Source organism: Lynx canadensis, chromosome F2 (genome assembly GCF_007474595.2).
Source record: "Lynx canadensis isolate LIC74 chromosome F2, mLynCan4.pri.v2, whole genome shotgun sequence".
Taxonomy (NCBI): domain Eukaryota; kingdom Metazoa; phylum Chordata; class Mammalia; order Carnivora; family Felidae; genus Lynx; species Lynx canadensis.
In genome coordinates this window covers 37619132-37638012 of record NC_044320.2, presented here as the reverse complement: position 1 = coordinate 37638012, position 18881 = coordinate 37619132, and the positions used below count along the sequence as shown (strand labels likewise).

Sequence of the window (18881 nt, the reverse complement as noted above, 5' to 3'; positions counted from 1 at the left end):
CCTTACACTTGGGCTAAAGTGCATTGTTAGTTAATCACTTTTTCTTTTTCTCTCAGCAACCATTTTTACTATGTCTGGGCTTATTTTATAACCTGAGGAAATGAAGTGCTGAGAACTCAAATAACGTACTGATGTCTGCCATATGCAGGTTACACATCTAGTCACTATTGCCATTTTACATGGGAATTAGTGCTTCGAGGTGTGTAAGGGGGGGGGGAGTGGGAAATGGTGGCTTTTCTTCCTTACATATTGGCCAAGGATGTCCTTGGCAAGCTGAGAGGGTAGCATGGAGATAAAAGGACAGATCTGTCTTGGCCAGTCTCATTCTTTGTTTCTTATCATAGTTACTGACTGATGAGTTGGTAATCAGAAAATATTTAAATTGAATATAATCATCATAATAGTAGATCATTAAATTTTAAAACTCTCTGTAATGCCAATTAATTTGTGGTCATGTTAAAGCTCCCAACATCATAATTGTTGCATATATGAATATAAGTAATAATTCCCTGATCCAAAGCCTTAAATATTCAGATTTCCCTCCTTCAACATTTTGTTTAATAAGAGAAGGATCCAAACAAGATTACATCAACATTTACTTAAAAGTATATGAACAGGGGCACCTGGGTGGCTCAGTCGGTTGAGTGTCCAACTCTTGATTTCGACTCAGGTCATGCCCTACTTCAGGCCCTGTACTGACTGCATAGAGCCAGCTTGGGATTCTCTCTCTTGTTTCTCTCTGTCCCTCTACCACTCATGCACGCTCCACACACCCCCCCCCCCCGCAAAATAAACATTTTCTTAAGAAGTATATGTATAACACATAACTTTCATACATTATCCAGTATTATTCTGTGAAAACTCCATGTGGTACATCAGTGCATAGTATTAAAGCTTTAAAAATGCAGTAAAATAACAAATTCCCCAATCATTTTTCCCTTGGTGGATTCCCATTTATATCCTCAATTTCAGATGTCCTTTTCTTTGAGAAACTTCCAGCAGTCCCCCTGACTTTCCCTCCTCCATGAAGTTTTATTTTGAAGTTTTTCCTTGGAAAAAGAGCTATCAAGTAGAATTAGATGCAAGAGTTCCACACTATAGATACAAACAACTGGAAACTAACCAGAGCTACTGACTGACAATTGAACATCTCAGTAAAAGTGAATTGTTGATATTTCAATATACATATGCTCATAAGACCTTCTTTTAGAGGCTGAAATAAATGTGATCTCAATAAACTTGTGATCTCAATCACAAATATATTAACCATAGTTTTGATTTGTTTGTTTGGATGCAGGTAATTTTTTTGTTTTTTTGGTTTGGTTTTTAGGGAATGAGAACATTGTAACATTTAATTTTGCCAAAATAAAATTTTACTAGCATTTTATTTAAATGTCCCTTAAAAATTATCCTCATTTTGGGTTGTAGTTCTTGAAGCATTATTCAGATATTTTATATGTCTTTACAAGTTAATTAGGTCCCCGACTGAAAGTTTTGACACCTGTCTGTTTTTTCCTTACCATTGTACTTCTCCTACCTTATGATTATTTTTAATTATTTTTTCGGCTAACCTGAGCTGCTCGCATCCAACTCTGCCATTATATTCCCAGCACCTAGCAGAGGGCCTGGCATAATAGTGGACTCTCAGTCCATGTTCTCAAAATTTCACACAGCCATAGATGCCAAGAGAATGATATGGCAGTATACTAGGATAAAGGCCCCTGGGAAATTTATTTACATTAGGGCTCGGGGAAGGCCTAATCTAATACCTAATGACAAGAATGAGCTTGGACCGTGGACTGCTCGTGTCAAGTGTTCTGGCAGAGCAGAGACCTGTGATTGGAAATCAGTGTTGCACACTTAAGGATCATGACTAGCTGAGAGGAAAGGAATAATAGGTAAAGTTTGGGGTAGGGAAGAGACTACATTATGAATGGTTTTATACATCAGTGGCAGTTTGGATTTTATCTTTATTGCATTAGAAAGTCACTGGATAGTGTTCCTCTTGGGGAAAAAACCCAAAACACTAAAATAGGGTTTAAACTCTTTATTATATATTTTGTTTTTAAAGTTACTGTAGAACTCAAATTATCCTGAAGAACTCTATCTAAAAATAAGAGGAATCTCTACAAATAAGTACAGTTAACCAACTGATAACAAATAGTTTTCCAGATATCATATTTTTTGGATAAATGTCTGTGATTATTTTTTATATTGAAGAATGTCCACTATAAGGGATTATCTCAGTTGATTAGCAGAACAAGACTTAAGTATCTTATGGTCAGGCATCTTTTGTCCAAAGCTCATCTGTAATGCCATACCAAGAAAGTCTCCATGTTGAATAAAAAAACTGTTCACTGAACACATAGACCATCTAGAACTTTTTATTCTTTTTAGTGGAATATTTTGGAAACATCAACACCATTTTTCCTACTTACGGTTTTTCATAATATACAATTTTTGAAATGGGTCTCTTAAATTGCAGTACTATTTCCCACAGAATTAGTCAAGAATGAATGGAAGATGGGCAGAAGAACCTTAGGATAAATTGGCTGAGCCGGGAAAAATGACCATAGCCTTCCTAAACATATATTTTCATGTATGCATGTGGCATATACTTATGCCATCTTGTGTACTGATAATTTCAGAGAATGATGCTTTTCCATATTTATAATCTCTTCCCAGAGATTGACTGAATAGCTTTTGTTAACTTAGATGATTACTTTACTGTTACTTGTTTATTAGCACTTTATAATTGCCCAATTGTTTTTACCCTCACACAGGGTTTAATATATTTCCACGGGTTTAATCCTGTATGTTAGATAACAGGTGGAAATCACTATTCCATTTCCTTGTTTTTTATGGGCAGTGTAGAAATACATTAAATCACTGTTTTAGTATACTAGAGAAATATTTCTTCTACACCTCTCCTAACCTCATATTCCCTAGCATGCTATAGATAATCTGTTTTCTCTGTTTGCTATCTTTTTTTCATAATAGGTGATCACCTGTTTCACCAAGAGATGTCTGATGGTGGATTTTATTGTATTTATCTGAACCAGGACTCATTGTGCTTCCTGAATCTGTGGTTTCTTATATATCATCAGTTCTGAAGAATTCTCAGCTATTAACTCTTTGCTGTTGTCTCTTTTCCTTACTTTCTATTCTCTCTTTTTGGAATACCAATTAAATATGTTGGACCTACCCCTCCACGTCTCTTTTCTTTTAAACTTGCCATTTTAAAATTTAAGTTAGTACATTTCCTGGAATTTTCTCAAATCTGTATTCTAGTTGATTTTTTCTTGAGCTACGTGTAAAATGTTATTTGCCACATCTACTGTACATTTCATTTTAGTGACTGTATTTTGCATTTCTGGAAGTAGTATTTGTTTTTCAAATCTATTTTGACTCTTGATAATACCTTGGTTTTTTACTCCTCAGTTTTATTCTATCCAGTATGTATGTAATAATTTTAAGCATTTATTTATTTATTTATTCATTTATTATTTTTTAAACAATACAAATTTATTGAATTCTTCATATGGTGATTTCATTATCAGAAGTTCTTGGTAATGAATTTGATAACGGGGTTGAATTTTCCTCTTGCTAATAAAGAATAATTTGTGGGTGGGGTGTATAAAATAATCTGTTCAGGAGCTTGTCTTTAGTGGTCTTTGTCCCTGAGAATCCTTTTTGTCTATTTGAGGGCATGTTTTCCAGACAGGTTTTACATGCATCTATTTCTGACAGATGTCCCAGGGTTATGAAAAGTCTTGATTCCAGTTTTATATAAATAATTCAGAATGGGTATTCCTAAACCAGTACGGTAATATAAATTACAGCTACCAAACACACATGGGGAATTTCCCATTATTTTTCATCTTCTGGGGAGATCTCTGTTTTTTCAACAAGCTCTCTTGCCAATATAGTCATATTTTCTCATTCTTCTCTATTTCTGATACAAAATGCTTTGTCAAACCTTTAAGGGCCCCAGATCTAGGTAGACAGCTCATTTAAAAACCTTTCCCTATGAGTGAAGTCACATGATATTTTATATGAGGATTTTAAGATACAAAACAGATGAACATAAGGGAAGGGAAGCAAAAATAATATAAAAACAGGGAGGGAGACAAACATAAGAGACTCTTAAATATGGAGAACAGAGGGTTACTGGAAGGATTGTGGGAGGAAGGAGGGACTAAGTGGGTAAGGGGCATTAAGGAATCTACTCCTGAAATCGTTGCACCATATGCTAACTAACTTGGATGTACATTTAAAAAATAAATTAAAAATTAAAAAAAATCTTTCCCTATTTGGGATGTAAGGATTAGCCTGTTGCCTCTATATGGCCATGGGGAAAAAAAAAATCTGTTCCCTGCTACATCTGAAACTAATATAATATTGGATGTCAACTATACTTAAATAGTGAATATTTTTTTATCTATTTCAAGTTTTTATTTAAATTTTAGTTAACATATGGTGTAATATTAGTTTCAGGAGTAGAATTTAGTGATTAATCACTTACATATAACACGCAGAGCTCATCACAAGTGCCCTCCTTACTGTCCATCACCTGTTAGGCCGTGTCCCCACCCATCTCCCAGTCTGTTCTGTACAGTTAAGAGTCTCTTACAGTTTACCTCTCTCTCTTTTTTCTTTCCCTTTTCCATATATTTAAGAAACAAAACAGATGAGTATAGGGGAAAGGAATAGTAAAAAAAAAAAAAAATAATAATAATAATCTATTCTCTTGATTTAGAGTGGCTAAAACCCTGAAGTCAATAACAATGTCAGTTAATAATTTGAGTTTCACTTGCCTTTTTTGTTATTTTATTTTATTTATTTTATTTTTTTAAGTTTATTTATTTTTGAGAGAGTTGGGGAGAGGCAGAGAGAGAGACACACAGAATCCGAAGCAGGCTCCATGCTCCAAGTTCTAGGCACAGAGCCCAGTGCAGGCTCAAACCGACAAACTGTGAGATCATGACCTGAGCCAAAGTTGGACACTCAACCGACTGAGCTACCCAGGCTCCCCACCCCCCCTTTGTTATTGTAAATCCTGTGCACTTATCTAGTAAAATATTGGCAGAATTTAATTCTCTTAATTATTTTTTCAGTAGTTATTTCTTTTGAAGTATTTCAATCTATAAAAATTTTTAATGACTTAAAAAATATGTATCATTACCTCAGAGACAAGAAATACACAAAATTAAAGTTAACATTATGTTAACAGAAAAGTTATAGTTTTATAATAAAGGACTGTTGACTTACTGATTTTTTTTTTATATTTTAAGGTCATAGGTCTTTCATATGTTGTGTTACTGATTTAATTCATCACATGATGGGGGAAAATATGATCTATATAAGTACTCTTTTTTCCCATTGGGTGTTTTAGTTAATATTTGCTCTTATTTGGTTCCCTGCCATCTTTTCCATTTTAAGGTATTTTTAATACATCATATATTTAAACACTCCCTTATGAGAGCACATCAGATGTTACATGTTTCTCACATTGGCCATTTTATGGAACTTGAGCTATTAAGCTCTAATTATGGTGTCTCTCAGGATCACAACCTTTCCTCTGTATTCACAGATTTTAATATTTCTTCCTGTTACCCTCCATTCAGCAGAACTCCTAATTCTTTAAAATTGACTTTCTTGAAATCCAATACTTATGTGTCACAAAACCGGATGATCCAATTTGCTTTTTTGGCAGACACCATGTAAAACTCTGCTCGTTGCAAAATTGAACAAATGATACTAGAACTTTCTATTTTCTAGACTACTCTGGTAGAAAAGGATATAGAAAGAGTTGAGGGTTATATGAGATTTGTCATGAGATAATTTATGCTAGTTCTCTGATCTCAGCTTTATCACTTTATGAGTGAATAACAGAGACATATTTATAAGGAATATTAATTTAATGGTTCCAAAGAACTTTTGAGATACAGCTTGCTGGTAAAACGTAGAACTGTGTGTGTGTGTGTGTGTGTGTGTGTGTGTGTGCGCGCGCGCGCACGCATATGCATATATATATATATATATATATACACACACATATATATTTCATAAAAAGAAAACTTAGAAAATGGACTGTAGACTTGAAGAACTGCACTAGCATAAGCTTTAGTTTCTCAATGTTTTCCAGTTTCATCTTCTACCATGTATGTAGTACTCCTTTGAAATTATTAGCAATTTAATGTAGGTAGAAGAGTAGAAATTTTGTGCTAAGTAACTGATCACAGGTGAGAATGTGTAAAGAAGAATTAAAGTAGAGGCCAAATGCTGCTCCACTATCAGGCCCTGTTGTGTAACTCTGGTTTCCACTAGGTGGCCTTAGCCTAACCTCTGATCCTCATTTCCTCATAGGTAATATGGGGTTAGTAATAGTTTTTACTTCCCACAGATGGTTATTGTGAAGAAGCATTCAGTATCAAAATCACAAAAGCTGTTTCATGAACTGTATATACAGTAATAATCCATGAACTTAGTTCTTAGAACTTGAAAAAAGGAGGTCATTCAGAGATTAAGAGGATATACTTGTGAACCTCATAAGGTTGGAATGATGGCAGTTGTCAACCAGAAGGTCAGAAATACTAAAAATAGGAAATTAAAAATTATCACCAAATAGTAAGGTTATTATTGATAACAATACATACTAAGTTATTTGCAAGAACAAAAGGAATTAAAAACAAATTTATTTGTTGAAAGGATAGGACTAATGAAATTAATTGCATCCAAATTTCTCAATAATTTTTTCCTTTTATCAATCTGAGGTAAAGAATTGAAGTTGTAAAACTGTGACTGTAAAATTTACAACTAAGCACTCTCAAAATAATAATGTAATTTTACCATACATGTTTGCAGTGCAAAGACTTGTATAACTTTAATGAAAAATATCCCTGAAAAAAAATGAAATGGCTAATCATTTTTTACTTTGTCTTTTAGCATACGGCGGCATCAAGAAAGAAGAGCAATTTTAACGCCCATTTTAACAGATTTTTCTGTCCGAATAACTGGAGCACCTGCTATCATTTTCACCAAAATAATTTCTCCAGAAAATACGCACACTGAGGTTAGAATTTTATTTAGGTTTTATTTCAGTCTATGTAATGGAGTAGCTTCTCTTTGTAAGTTAGGGATTTTCTTAGTTTTAGTGTACAGGATGTCAAATTGCTTATTATTAATAAGTTACTATAACCAGAAATTATTGAGTACTTTCTAGTGCTGTTTAGTTATTGCTTTTCATGTAGTTATTCATAACTACATCAAATCCTCATAATCTGAGGATTTATAACTACAATCCTCATAATAATCCAGTTAACTCCTTCTATCCTCATTTTATAGATGAGGGAATTGAAGCCTAGAGAGGCTGACTCAAATAACTTGTCCATATTTTCACAAGTAGTAAGTAGCAGAGCATGCATGGTATGAACCCAACTGGTCTGACTCCAAACCATACACTCCTGACCCTGACCTCTACAACCTCCTCCTGCTTTCTGGTGAAAGCAACAACGTTGACAGTGTTCTCATGGATTACTTCACATGGAAAATTGTACATGGATTACCTTAGTCTTCACAACATCCTTGTGAAATAGATATTACTAGTATCCATATTTTTAGTTAATGTTTATTTGTTTTTGAGAGAGAGAGCGTGAGTGGGGTAGGGTCAGAGAGAGAGGGAGACACAGAATCCAAAGCAGGCTCCAGGCTCCGAGCTGGACTCAAACTCACGAACCGTGAAATCACTACCTGAGCCGAAGTTGGATGCTTAAGCGACTGAGCCACCCAGGTGCCCCTACTAGTATTCGTACTTTATGGATCCAGAAACTAAGATCAAAAGAGATTAGGTAACTTAACCAATGTTACTAGCCAGTTACTGGTGGATCCCGATTTCAAGTCTGATCACTATGGTATACTGCCTCTATGCTTAGAATAGAAATATAAGAATAATGTGGTCCATCATAATTTTAAAAGTATTCTTCACAGAAATTTATGTTATGCTGAAAACCTAAACTCTTCGATCATTCACAGTTAGAGGCAGTTATGAAAAGTTCAGAAAAATTAAGTAAAGATTAAATATATTAATCTAAGCTAATAAAACCTCACATTCATTTTCTGAGTTTTTAAAAATAATATTTTTATAGATGTTGTTTATTTAATGTTTATAATTGCCCTGTAGGGAAAGCTAGGTTAGGTATAGTATCTTTTCTTATCCACAAAAAAATGTATAAAAATTAAGTAGGTCTACAAATATCTTATTTAGTAACACAGTTGATTTAAAGTACATGAATTTATTTCTTTTCATCATTACTTGAGGAATAAAATTTCTACCTATAATTAGTAAAAGCAGGGAACTTGTGGGAGTAAAAGTTATTTAACCCAAAAAAAGGAATATTCATTCCCGACTTGCTGTTCTTTATGGCTGTATTAAAACCTACTCTAAGCTCTGTAGTTTGCATTTGAACCAGTCATAAGTCTCCTTTAAGTCCATTCCCTTGGATGACACTAATAAGGATAAGGTTCGGTGGACGTTTCCAAGCATTCGAACATTGTCCACATTCGCTTCATGACAAGAGGCAGAACTTCTCCTTATTAAGTGAAGCTTCTGGATTGCTTTTCACTTCTTTCTTCCTTTCCTGAATGGCTTTCCAACAATGAATGTTCAAATGACTCAAGTTATGCAGAACAGCATCAGTTAAGTGGCAGACATCTACCTAATGCTGCCAAGATCTTAGCAGCTTGAAAAAGTGAAAGTAATTAGTCTAGCTATCTTTGGCTTCAGCACTCTCTTTTGTTATATATCATTTGGAGGGTATACTTTGGAGGAGACTCAGACCATACCACTTGTAACTGTAATTGCTTGCCTACAATTGCCTGTTTATATCTGTCTGCCCAACTAGATTGTAACCTTCTCAAGAGCAAGTTGCCATTTAAAGCCAATCTATTTTTTGTGGTATCCCTAGCAGTCTACTATAGTGCATGTTACTTAGGAGATGCTCAGTAAATATTTGTTAGTTTGAATGAATGAACAAGATTATGCTAAAGAATTACATCATCTCTTACATATGGAGATGATAGTTTGAGGTATGAAAAAGCCAAATGTATATGAAATGGTAAAAAATTAGTGTTTGTGTTGTTAGTTTGTTTCCCTGCAACTAGTGCACAGCCCAGTGCACAGCAGGACCTCATAAATGTTTATTAAATTATTCCATTAAACTCTGTTGAGTGCCTATGCTGTCCATTTCTGCTATTCTCATTAACATATGAACTTGAGTCCCAGGAGAATTCATCAACGTAGTAGAGGTCAAATAAGTAAGTATGATAAATTATCATCTAATGGCGATCATGTATCTTTATCTGTATTCAGTTTTGTGTTTGTGTTTTTGTTTTTGTTTTTTGCCCCTTTCAGGAGATTTTAGTGTGTGGCCATTCCTTGGAAGTGAATATAACCACAAACCTGGACTTCTTCCTAAGTGTGGCTCAAGTTCAACTCTTACATCAGTTAATAGTAGCAAATATGACTGGACTGGAACCATCAAGCAAGGCCACAGAGGTAACTGTTACCTGATTTTGATTAGTCTTAGTGCATTTGTGCCAACTTTATATTCATAATAGGAAAACTATAATTAAATGCTTTCTGCTAATTATTCTATATTTAATTTTATTCAAAATATGGTCATAAATTATATTGGATTGGTGTTCTCTGTTTTTGAAATTTGTTTGGTCTCTCTTTGCCTATCATGTACCTTTGCAGAATTGTTGTGGCTTAGCCTCAGAAAAGCCTCTGTTAAAATATATGATTTTAGTATCCTGCTGCAGTTTTTTTAAAAAGTACAACACAAGAAACCTGGTGTAGCTTTCACTTACTCAGATACATTACAGGGATAGGGCCTCTTTTGGAAGTGAACTTTGTAATCGCACTATGGGAATATCTTCAATAAATAACTTCTAAAGCATTCATTTCCCATGCTCAGTGAAGAATAGACACAATCATAAAAGTTGAATGCCTGCCTAGAATTTTAATTTTGATCCGGTGTTGGTTGGAAGCCTGCTTTGTAACCACAAAGCATGTCAGTGTGAAACAAAGAAAGCTTCTTATTAGATGCTTCTCAAGATATATTTTCTTTCTTTTTTGTTTCCATACTTCTATAATCCTATCTGTACTTAGGGTATATCTCCTATAAAAGTTCAAGTCAAGAAGTCATTTACCTGTGAAAAAGACATTGGTTTTATTTTTGTCAAGAGATACACCGAAGACTCGTAAGTTCTGTTTATTAAAAAGGGAGGGAAGGAAGAGGAGTTCACTGAGAGCTACTTGATGCTAGGCAGCGTGCCAGGCATTTTCACGTAAGTTGAGCATATTATCACAACCATCTTGTGAGATTGATATGGGCATTATTAACATTTTACATATAAGGCTCAGAGATGGTAAGTGACCTGCCTGAAATCATTCATGCATAGCTAAAACATGGTGGAACTGAGATTTTAATTTAAGTCTTTCAAGTCAGTGCTCTTTCCATTCTACCACAGTTTGTGTACTATAACTATTAGTCTATCAGTCTTCTTTATTTTTAAAAAAATATTTCAAAATGATAAAGCTGTAAATTTTTATAAGTGAAGATTCTGTAACTAGACTGTCTTTTACCATCCATGATTTCTGTTTGCTCAGTATCTTTCTTAAAAGGTCTGTAGAGCTGGGGCTCCTGGGTGGCTCAGTCAGTTAAATGTCTGACTTTGGCCCTAGATCATGATCTCACTATTCCTGAGTTCAAGACCCACATCGGGTTCTGTGCTGACAGCTCAGAGCCTGGAGCCTGTTTCAGACTCTGTGTCTCCTTCGCTCTCTACCCCTCCCGCACACTGTGTTTGTCTCTCTCTCAAAAATAAACATTAAAAAAGGGCAGGGGGGCTGAAGAGCTATGTGGTCTCTAAAATATCAACTTTTTTCTAATATATATTAGACAGTCTATAAGGATATAATTATATGACTTGAAAATAAATAGAGCAAAAGATATTTTTCCATGGCATTTTCGATGAAGTCCTTGAAGAAAGTACAGTTGGAAACAATATTTTAAAAAATTTTTTTGAATGTTTATTTATTTTTGAGAGGGAGAGAAAGAGCATGAGCAGGGGAGGGGCAGAGAGAGAGGGAGACACAGAATCCGAAGCAAGCTCCAGGCTCCAAGCTGTCAGCACAGAGTCCAACGCGGGGCTCAAACTCTCGAGCTGTGAGATTATGACCTGAGCCGAAGTCGGACGCTCAACCGACTGAGCCACCCAGGTGCCCCATGGAAACAATATTTTACATTCCTATATTATTTGTGCTAAGTTTGTGAATCTCTCACTCATATCAGTAAAACCAAATTCATAGATTTCTGATGTGTTTTAGGAATTTATACAACTTAGCAAATTTGTCGTTAACTCTTTATCTACTTTGGGCAGTTATGAATAAAACTATAAATATTCATCTTCAGACTTTTGTGTGGACAGAAGTTTTCAATTCCTTTGGGTAAATAGAAAGGAGTGTGATTGCTGGATCATATGGTCAGAATATATTTGGTTTTATTAAAAAAAAGAAAAAGAAAAAAAAGAAAACCACCAAACTGTCTTCGAAAGTGGCTTATACCATTTTGCCTTCCCACTGGCAATGAAAGAGAGTTCCTGTTGACACACATTCTCGCTAGCATTTGGTGTTGTCAGTGATCTAGATTTGGGCATTCTATTAGATGTGTAATGGTGTCTTTTGTTGTTTTAATATTCATCTCCCTGATGATCTATGAAGTAGAGCATCTTTTCGTATGCTTATTTTCCATCTGCATATCTTCTTTAGTGAAGGGTCTGTAAAGTCTTTGGCTCATTTTTTAATTGGGTTGTTTTCTTACTGTTGAGTTTTAAGAGTTTCTTTGTATATTTTGGATAACAGTCCTTCATCAAATGTGTCTTTTGCAAATATTTTCTCCTAGTTTATGGCTTTTTTTTCCTAATTCCCTTGATATTGTCTTTCACAGAGCTGAAGTTTTTAATTTTAATAATTTTTTCATGGATCGTATCTGTAGTGTTGGATCCATACATACCCAAGATCATCTAGGTTTTCTCTTATGTTCTTTTCTAGGTCTTATAGTTGTGTGTTTTACATTAAGTCTATAGTCTCAGTCTTGAGTTCGTTTTTGTGAAGGGGATAAGGTCTGTATGTAGATTCATTTTTTTTTACATGTGAATGTCTAATTTTTCCAGCATCATTTGTTAAAGAGACTGTCCTTTGCTCCATTGTATTCCCTTTGCTCCTTTGTCAAAGGTCATTTGACTGTATTCATGAGGGTCTATTTCTGGGCTATCTGTTGTGTTCCATTGACCTTTTTGTCCATTCTTTCACCAATACCATGCTGTCTTGATTACCCTAGCTTCATAGTAAGTCTTAAAGTATGGCAGTGTCAGTTCCCCCAACTTTGTTCTTCTCCTTCGCTATCGTAGAAGCTATTCTGTCTCTTTTGCCTCTTCACATAAACTTGAGAATCAGTTTGCCAATAGCCATGAAATAACTTCCTGGAATTTTTACTAGGATTTCATCAAATCTATAAATCAAGTTAAGAAATGACATCTTGACAATATTGAGTCTTCCTGTCCATGAACACAGAATATCTCTCCACTTATTTAATTCTTTGATTTTGTTCATCTCAGTTATATAGTTTTCCTATTTATATCTTGTGTATATTTTGTTAGATTTATACCTAAGTGTGCCATTTTTGGTATGCTACTGTAAATGCTATTGCGCTTTTAATTTTGAATTCCACTCGTTAATTGTTGGTGTCCAGAAATGTAATATAATTGATTTTTGCATATTAACCTTATATCCTGGAACCTTGCTGTAATCACTTACTCATTCCAAGAGTTTTTATGTGAATTCTTTCAGATTTTCTACATAGACAATCCTGCCATCTGTGAACAAAGATCGTTCTTTTTTCCTAATCTATAATACTTATATGTCCTTTTCGTGCCTTATTGTACTAGAAGGAACTTCCAGTATGTTGAAAAATAGTGGTGAAAGAGGACATCCTTGACTTCTACCTGATCTTAGTGGGAAAGTTTCAAGTTTCTCACTCTAGGTTTTTTGTAGATGTTTATCAAGTTGACATTTCTCTCTGTTCCTAGTTTACTGAGAGTTTTTATCATGAATGGGTTTGGATTTTGTCAAGTACTTTTGATGCATCTATTCATATGATCATTTGATTTTTCTTTTCTAATTTGTTGATGTGATGGATTACATTAATGGAGTTTTAAATGAGCCTTGTATACTTGGGATAAATCTCAGTTAGTATAGTATATAACTCTTCTTATGCATCGTGGATTATATTTACTAATAATTTGTTGAAGATTTTTGTGTCTTTATTCATGAGAGATAGTGATCTGTAGTTTCTTTTGCATGTGATCTCTTTTTCTGGTTTTGATATTAGGGCAATGCTGGCCCCATAGATTGAGTTAGGAAATATCTCTTCTGCTTCTGTCCCCTGAAAGACATTGTACAGAATTGGTATAATTTCTTCCTTAAATATTTGCTAGAAATCAGTGACTCCACCTAGGCCTGATGATTTCTTTTTTGGAGGTTATTAATTATTGTTTAAGTTTCTTTAACAGATATAGGGCTATTCAGACCTTCTGTTTTTTCTTGTATGAATTTTGTCTGATTGTCTTTCAAGTTATTGGTCCATTTCCTTGAAATGGTCGTCAAATGTGTGAACATGGAGGTGTTCATAATATTCCTTTATTATCCTCTTAATTTCTGTAGTGATGTCCCCTCTCTCATTTCTGATACTAGTAGTTTTATTCTCCCCCCACACCCCGCCTTTTTTTTTTTTTTTTTTTAGTTAGCCTGGCTAGAGGCTTTTATTGATTTTTGCTCTAATTATTATTATTTCTTTTCTTCTATTTCATTTGGATGGTGATAATATTTCCAGACAGTCTTTGACAAGGTTTTATTTGAGAGATTAATTTAAAAGTTATTCAAGAATGTGGTGAGTGATTTTTGTTAATAGAGGAAACATCTACACTATAAACAAAGGGGAAGAAAGATGGACAAACCTTTGGAAATAGAAGTGAAAACAGTGGAACGATCTAAGGATTATTGCTTAAATCAACACTTACTAATTTTGATTGTATGGACAACTAACGCACAAACTTTCAAGTACATAGCTAAAAGAGAAGCACTTCAGGGGTGCCTGGGTGGCTCAGTCAGTTAAATGTTCAACTTCAGCTCAGGTCATGATCTCACAGCTTGTGGGTTCAAGCCCTGCATCAGGCTCTTTGCTATCAGTACAGAACCTGCTTCGGATCCCTCTCTTTCTGCCCCTCCCCAGCTCTCTCTCACTATTTCTCTCAAAAATAAATAAAACATTTAAAGAAAAGAGAAGCACTTCAGGCAATAAAATGACCAGCTGATGGTTTAGGCAAATTGCTTCTCATATTGATCAAAACTTTTCCAATATATTTGCTCTGAACAATGTACTCTGGATGGGGTGAGGCCACTAGATCATTCAGCCTATATTTGTCATTTTTGATTTTTAGTGTTCCCTTCTAGTGCTATGACTTTCATGATTGCTGACTCCTAGAATGTTTCTTTTGTTTAAATTAACCTTTTCTTGTTTCTCTATACATATATTGACAAGCTGAGAAAGAACATAGATAAACTTTTAATATTCAAAAATCCAAAGTGCATTCCATATTTAAAAAGTACATGTCCCTTCATATTCCACTCTATAATTCATGTCTATGATGACAATTAGTTCTATAACACAAGAACAGGAGTGTTATTTGGGTTTCTTACATCCTAGTTCCCTGCCATTTACATGAGGTTGGAGTCAATCTCCTAGATAACTTGATAGTCAAGTCCAAATGTACAATTCTAACTTTTCTCTGGAAATGAAGCTCCACTACTCCTCCTTGATTTCTTTCCCATTGTTTAACAGGGCTGTGGTGATTTACACAATTGGTTTACTCTTTAGAAGATTCTTTGCCTTCTCTCAAGATAACCTTGGTCTCATAAAAGCCAATTTTATTAAAGTGATTATTAGTAGTATAATCATGACATTGGTGCAATAAGAATTAACAAGGGTGATTATTTAGTAACATGTACTCATAAATGTCAGGAAATCTTTGAAAGAGAATGTGAATAAACAGAGAACTAAAGATTTTAATTTGTGCAAGTCTGTTTATGGAAGAATAATGCAGGCCATTTTTATATAATAAAAGGGGACTAAAATATCATTACAAGTTTTCCTAAAACGGTTAGTATGCAGGACATTATAAGGAATTGTTCAAATACAAAACAGACAAATCCTATCTTTATATCATTTTATTTCAGTTGCTGTCACAGCATAAAGAAAAAAAACACAGCATAAAGAAAGATCATTTTGAATCACACTTTGAAGTATTAGACCACTTTAAAGTAAGATGAAAACTGAGTAGTCTGTCTGAATCTGTAAAACCATAAGCAATACAGATAAGATTCTACAACTAGCCTGTTAACTTGAAATGCTTAGTTTATTTTTCATAACGTAATGTTATTTTTATCAAAGTAATACATGAACAACTGTTGCTAAGCTAGATATATCAAAATAGTATCAGTCTGCTTTTTAAAAATGTTTTTTAATGTTTATTTTTGAGAAAGAGAGACAGAGAGAGTCAGAGCGTGAGCAGGGGAGGGAGAGATAGAGGGAGACACAGAAACCAAAGCAGGCTCCAGGCTCTGAGCTGTCAGCACAGAGCCTGACACAGGCCTCGAACTCATGAACCACGAGATCATGATCTGAGCCAAAGTCAGATGCTCAACTGACTGAGCTACCCAGGTGCCCCTAAATGTTTTTTTAATGTTTGTTTATTTTTGAGATATATATAGAGACAGAACATGAGTGAGGGAGGAGCAGAGAGATGGAGACAGAATCTGAAGCAGGTTCCAGGCTCTGAGCTGTCAGCACAGAGCCCAACTTGGGACTCTTGTACAGAATTGGCTCACAAGCCATGAGATCATGACCTGAGCAAGGTCATATATTAACCAACTGAGCCACGCAGGCACCCCTCAAAATACTATCAGTCTCCTAATAACCCCACCTAATCCTGCTTAGCCACTTTTAACTCTTCTGGTATTTATCTCCATATTTCTGAATAAGTGAATAGACTACCATCTCTCGATTTACTCATTTTAGTATTACTTATTCACTTGCTATTTATTGTAGATGCGGAGTCCATCTCTTGACACTTCTTCCACTCTTCCATCTTCCCAGTATTCTCATATCATAATTTTATATCATATTTTTAAAGTCAGTAAGAACTACTTTTATTATAAAGACTATGTAAATATTGTTCATTGCTGAGCAAAGTGATAAAATGTGATTTTATTTTCCTGTGTTTGTCCTAATGTTAATCACTGCCACATTTTTTAATTGGCTCAGGTTTAAAAAAAAAAAAACTCTACTTCTTTTGTCTTTCTCTCCACCCCACGCCCAAGTCCCACCAATGACTCTACTTAATGCCAACAATTTAATTTTTCACACTCTGCAGCTTACAAAATAGTGCCTTTTTCCCCCTCACTCAAAACGATTTTTCCTAAATTCTTCTTTCTTCCTTCTCCACGATGGACTAGTAGTTCTCTGAACCTGCTGCCACTGGACACAAAAGAGTCAGATGAGAGGAGACTGATTTTTGAGGTCAATGTAAAGTTAGAGAATTTATAGGGTATCAAGGAACTAATTTGTTTCTATGAATATAAATTAGAAAGGTTGCCAGTATCTTTATCCTACCATTTCAAATGTCAAGTATTTGAGTTCCTATGTAGAACTATATTCATGTAGAAAAATGTTATAATAGGATTTATGATATATGTCTAACAGAGTTTACTTGGGTGTTTTTATAGTTTGTTATAAAACAGTATAATATGTTGGGTTTTTTGTTACATACTGTGATTGAGTGTATACCCTATGGAGTGGTGGTGGAAGTTTTTTTTTTTTGGTTGTTTTATTACTATTTTAGCATGGAAATAATTTGCTTTGGAGTTATTCTTCATTTTGGGAATTGGTTTTTAGCCATTGGTGAAAAATTCTTATAATGCATACTTGACCAATCTAAGGACTGCTAGGAATAATTAGAACTAAGAACTTAAGAGTAAAGAAGAGGGGAAGAAACTTTGAGTGGTGGTGCAGTACCAGAGATTTGTTGGAGCAGAACATTAGACAAGATGAGGGAAATGGAGGCACAGTATACCCCAAGAACACAGGTGAGTGGAGGTGAGGTTTGAAAGCAGGAACTGAGACCAATATGGGAGAGGATGTTGGTGTTCTGGTCTATCTTGATGTAGGCATGAATGGGAAAGCCCATATCAGAGGTTACATATTTCTGTATTAAAAAAGGAGGTTGGGATTTTGGGTGATGTGCATGTGTTGATTTTCCATCACTGTTGCTATGCTGAGTATTTGTTTCTCTTTAGAGGCACCTGGATCTACCACTTGTAACCAGGCAATAAGCACAGGCACCAATAAAATATGGATTCAAGCAGAGCCTTAAATGGACAAGAGGGCCTGTGAGGAAATACCCTGAATTTCTTAAAATCTAGAGCTGGAAAAGATATCAAGTATTTTATTGCCTATCCTCTCCAAGAGAAGGACTTCTTAGGTACATTGCGCTACCACACCTGTCTCAATTTTACTTATGCCTTGTAGATACTAAAAATAGCATAACTGTATCCTGATAAACAAGCTAATGCTTAGAAACGCATCATAGTTGCTTCAGGGTACATGCTGAACATCAAGAAAACCATAAGAATTTTAATTTTGTAGCTATGCTTATGTTTATCTCATACAGATTTCTTGAACAGAAATCCAGTGAATGTATTAAGTTTTCCTAAGGCTCTCTTAAACTGCCTGTCCGGGTCGTGTTCAGCAGTATTCATTGAGGGCTTACCATATATCAGATACACTGGCTACAGACTGAAAGAAGTATGAAAAATAAGTACACTGTGATTCTTGCCCTGTAAGATTTTATAATCTGGTTGAGAAATAAAGCATAAGTAAATGGGGTTCCTGAGTGGCTCAGTTGGTTAAGCATCTGACTTTAGCCCAGGTCATGATCTCACAGTTCATGGGTTCAAGCCCTGCGTTGGTCTCTGTGCTGACGGCTCAGAGCCTGGAGCCTGTTTTGGATTCTGTGTTTCCCTCTCTCTCTGCCCCTCCCCTGCTCGCACTCTGTCTCTCTCTGACTCAAAAATAAATAAACATTAAAAAAAGTAAGAAAAAACGTAAGTAAATGAATTTATAACAAAGAACTCAAAACAGTAAATGAAAAGTATTAAACATGCTCCATGGAAAATTAGTATTATAGGAGTGATCCAAAATAGGAGGAGAAGACTTTAGACCATGTGCTGAGAGATCTAGCTTCATGGGGAAGTTGGAATTGAATAGGCAGAGAAGAATGACCTGTTTATTTACTCAGTAAATACTGAAACTTTTCTATGTATCAAACACTATAATGGATATTAGAGTGACAGCGTAAACAAAAGAGATTAAGTTCTGCTCTCATGTTCTAGTGCTCATATATTTCATGATGAAGATAGACAGTAATAAATAATTGGAGCTAGGGGCACCTGAGTGGCTCAGTCGGTTAAGTGTCTGACTTTGCTTCGGGTCATGATCTCGCTGTTTGTGAGTTCGAGCCCCGCGTGGGGATCTGTGCTGACAGCTCAGCGCCTGGAGCCTGCTTCCAATTCTGTGTCTCCCTCTCTGCCCCTCCCCCACTCTCTCTCTCTCCCCCTCTCCCTCTCCCTCTCCCTCTCCCTCTCCCTCTCCCTCTCCCTCTCCCTCTCCCTCCTCCCGGAAAAATAAACATTAAAAAATTAA

At 35.2% G+C, this 18881-nt stretch overlaps 1 protein-coding gene across 2 annotated transcripts in view; it reads left to right on the top strand.

The window, feature by feature from the left end:
• Positions 1-18881, top strand: part of VPS13B (vacuolar protein sorting 13 homolog B) — an 820834-nt gene that overhangs the window by 541686 nt on the left and 260267 nt on the right. For both annotated transcript variants that reach the window (XM_030304021.2, XM_032591891.1), the window contains 2 exons: positions 6949-7075; positions 9413-9556. In XM_030304021.2, coding sequence (XP_030159881.1) covers positions 6949-7075; positions 9413-9556 — 271 coding nt within the window. The remainder of the gene's footprint in view (positions 1-6948; positions 7076-9412; positions 9557-18881) is intronic.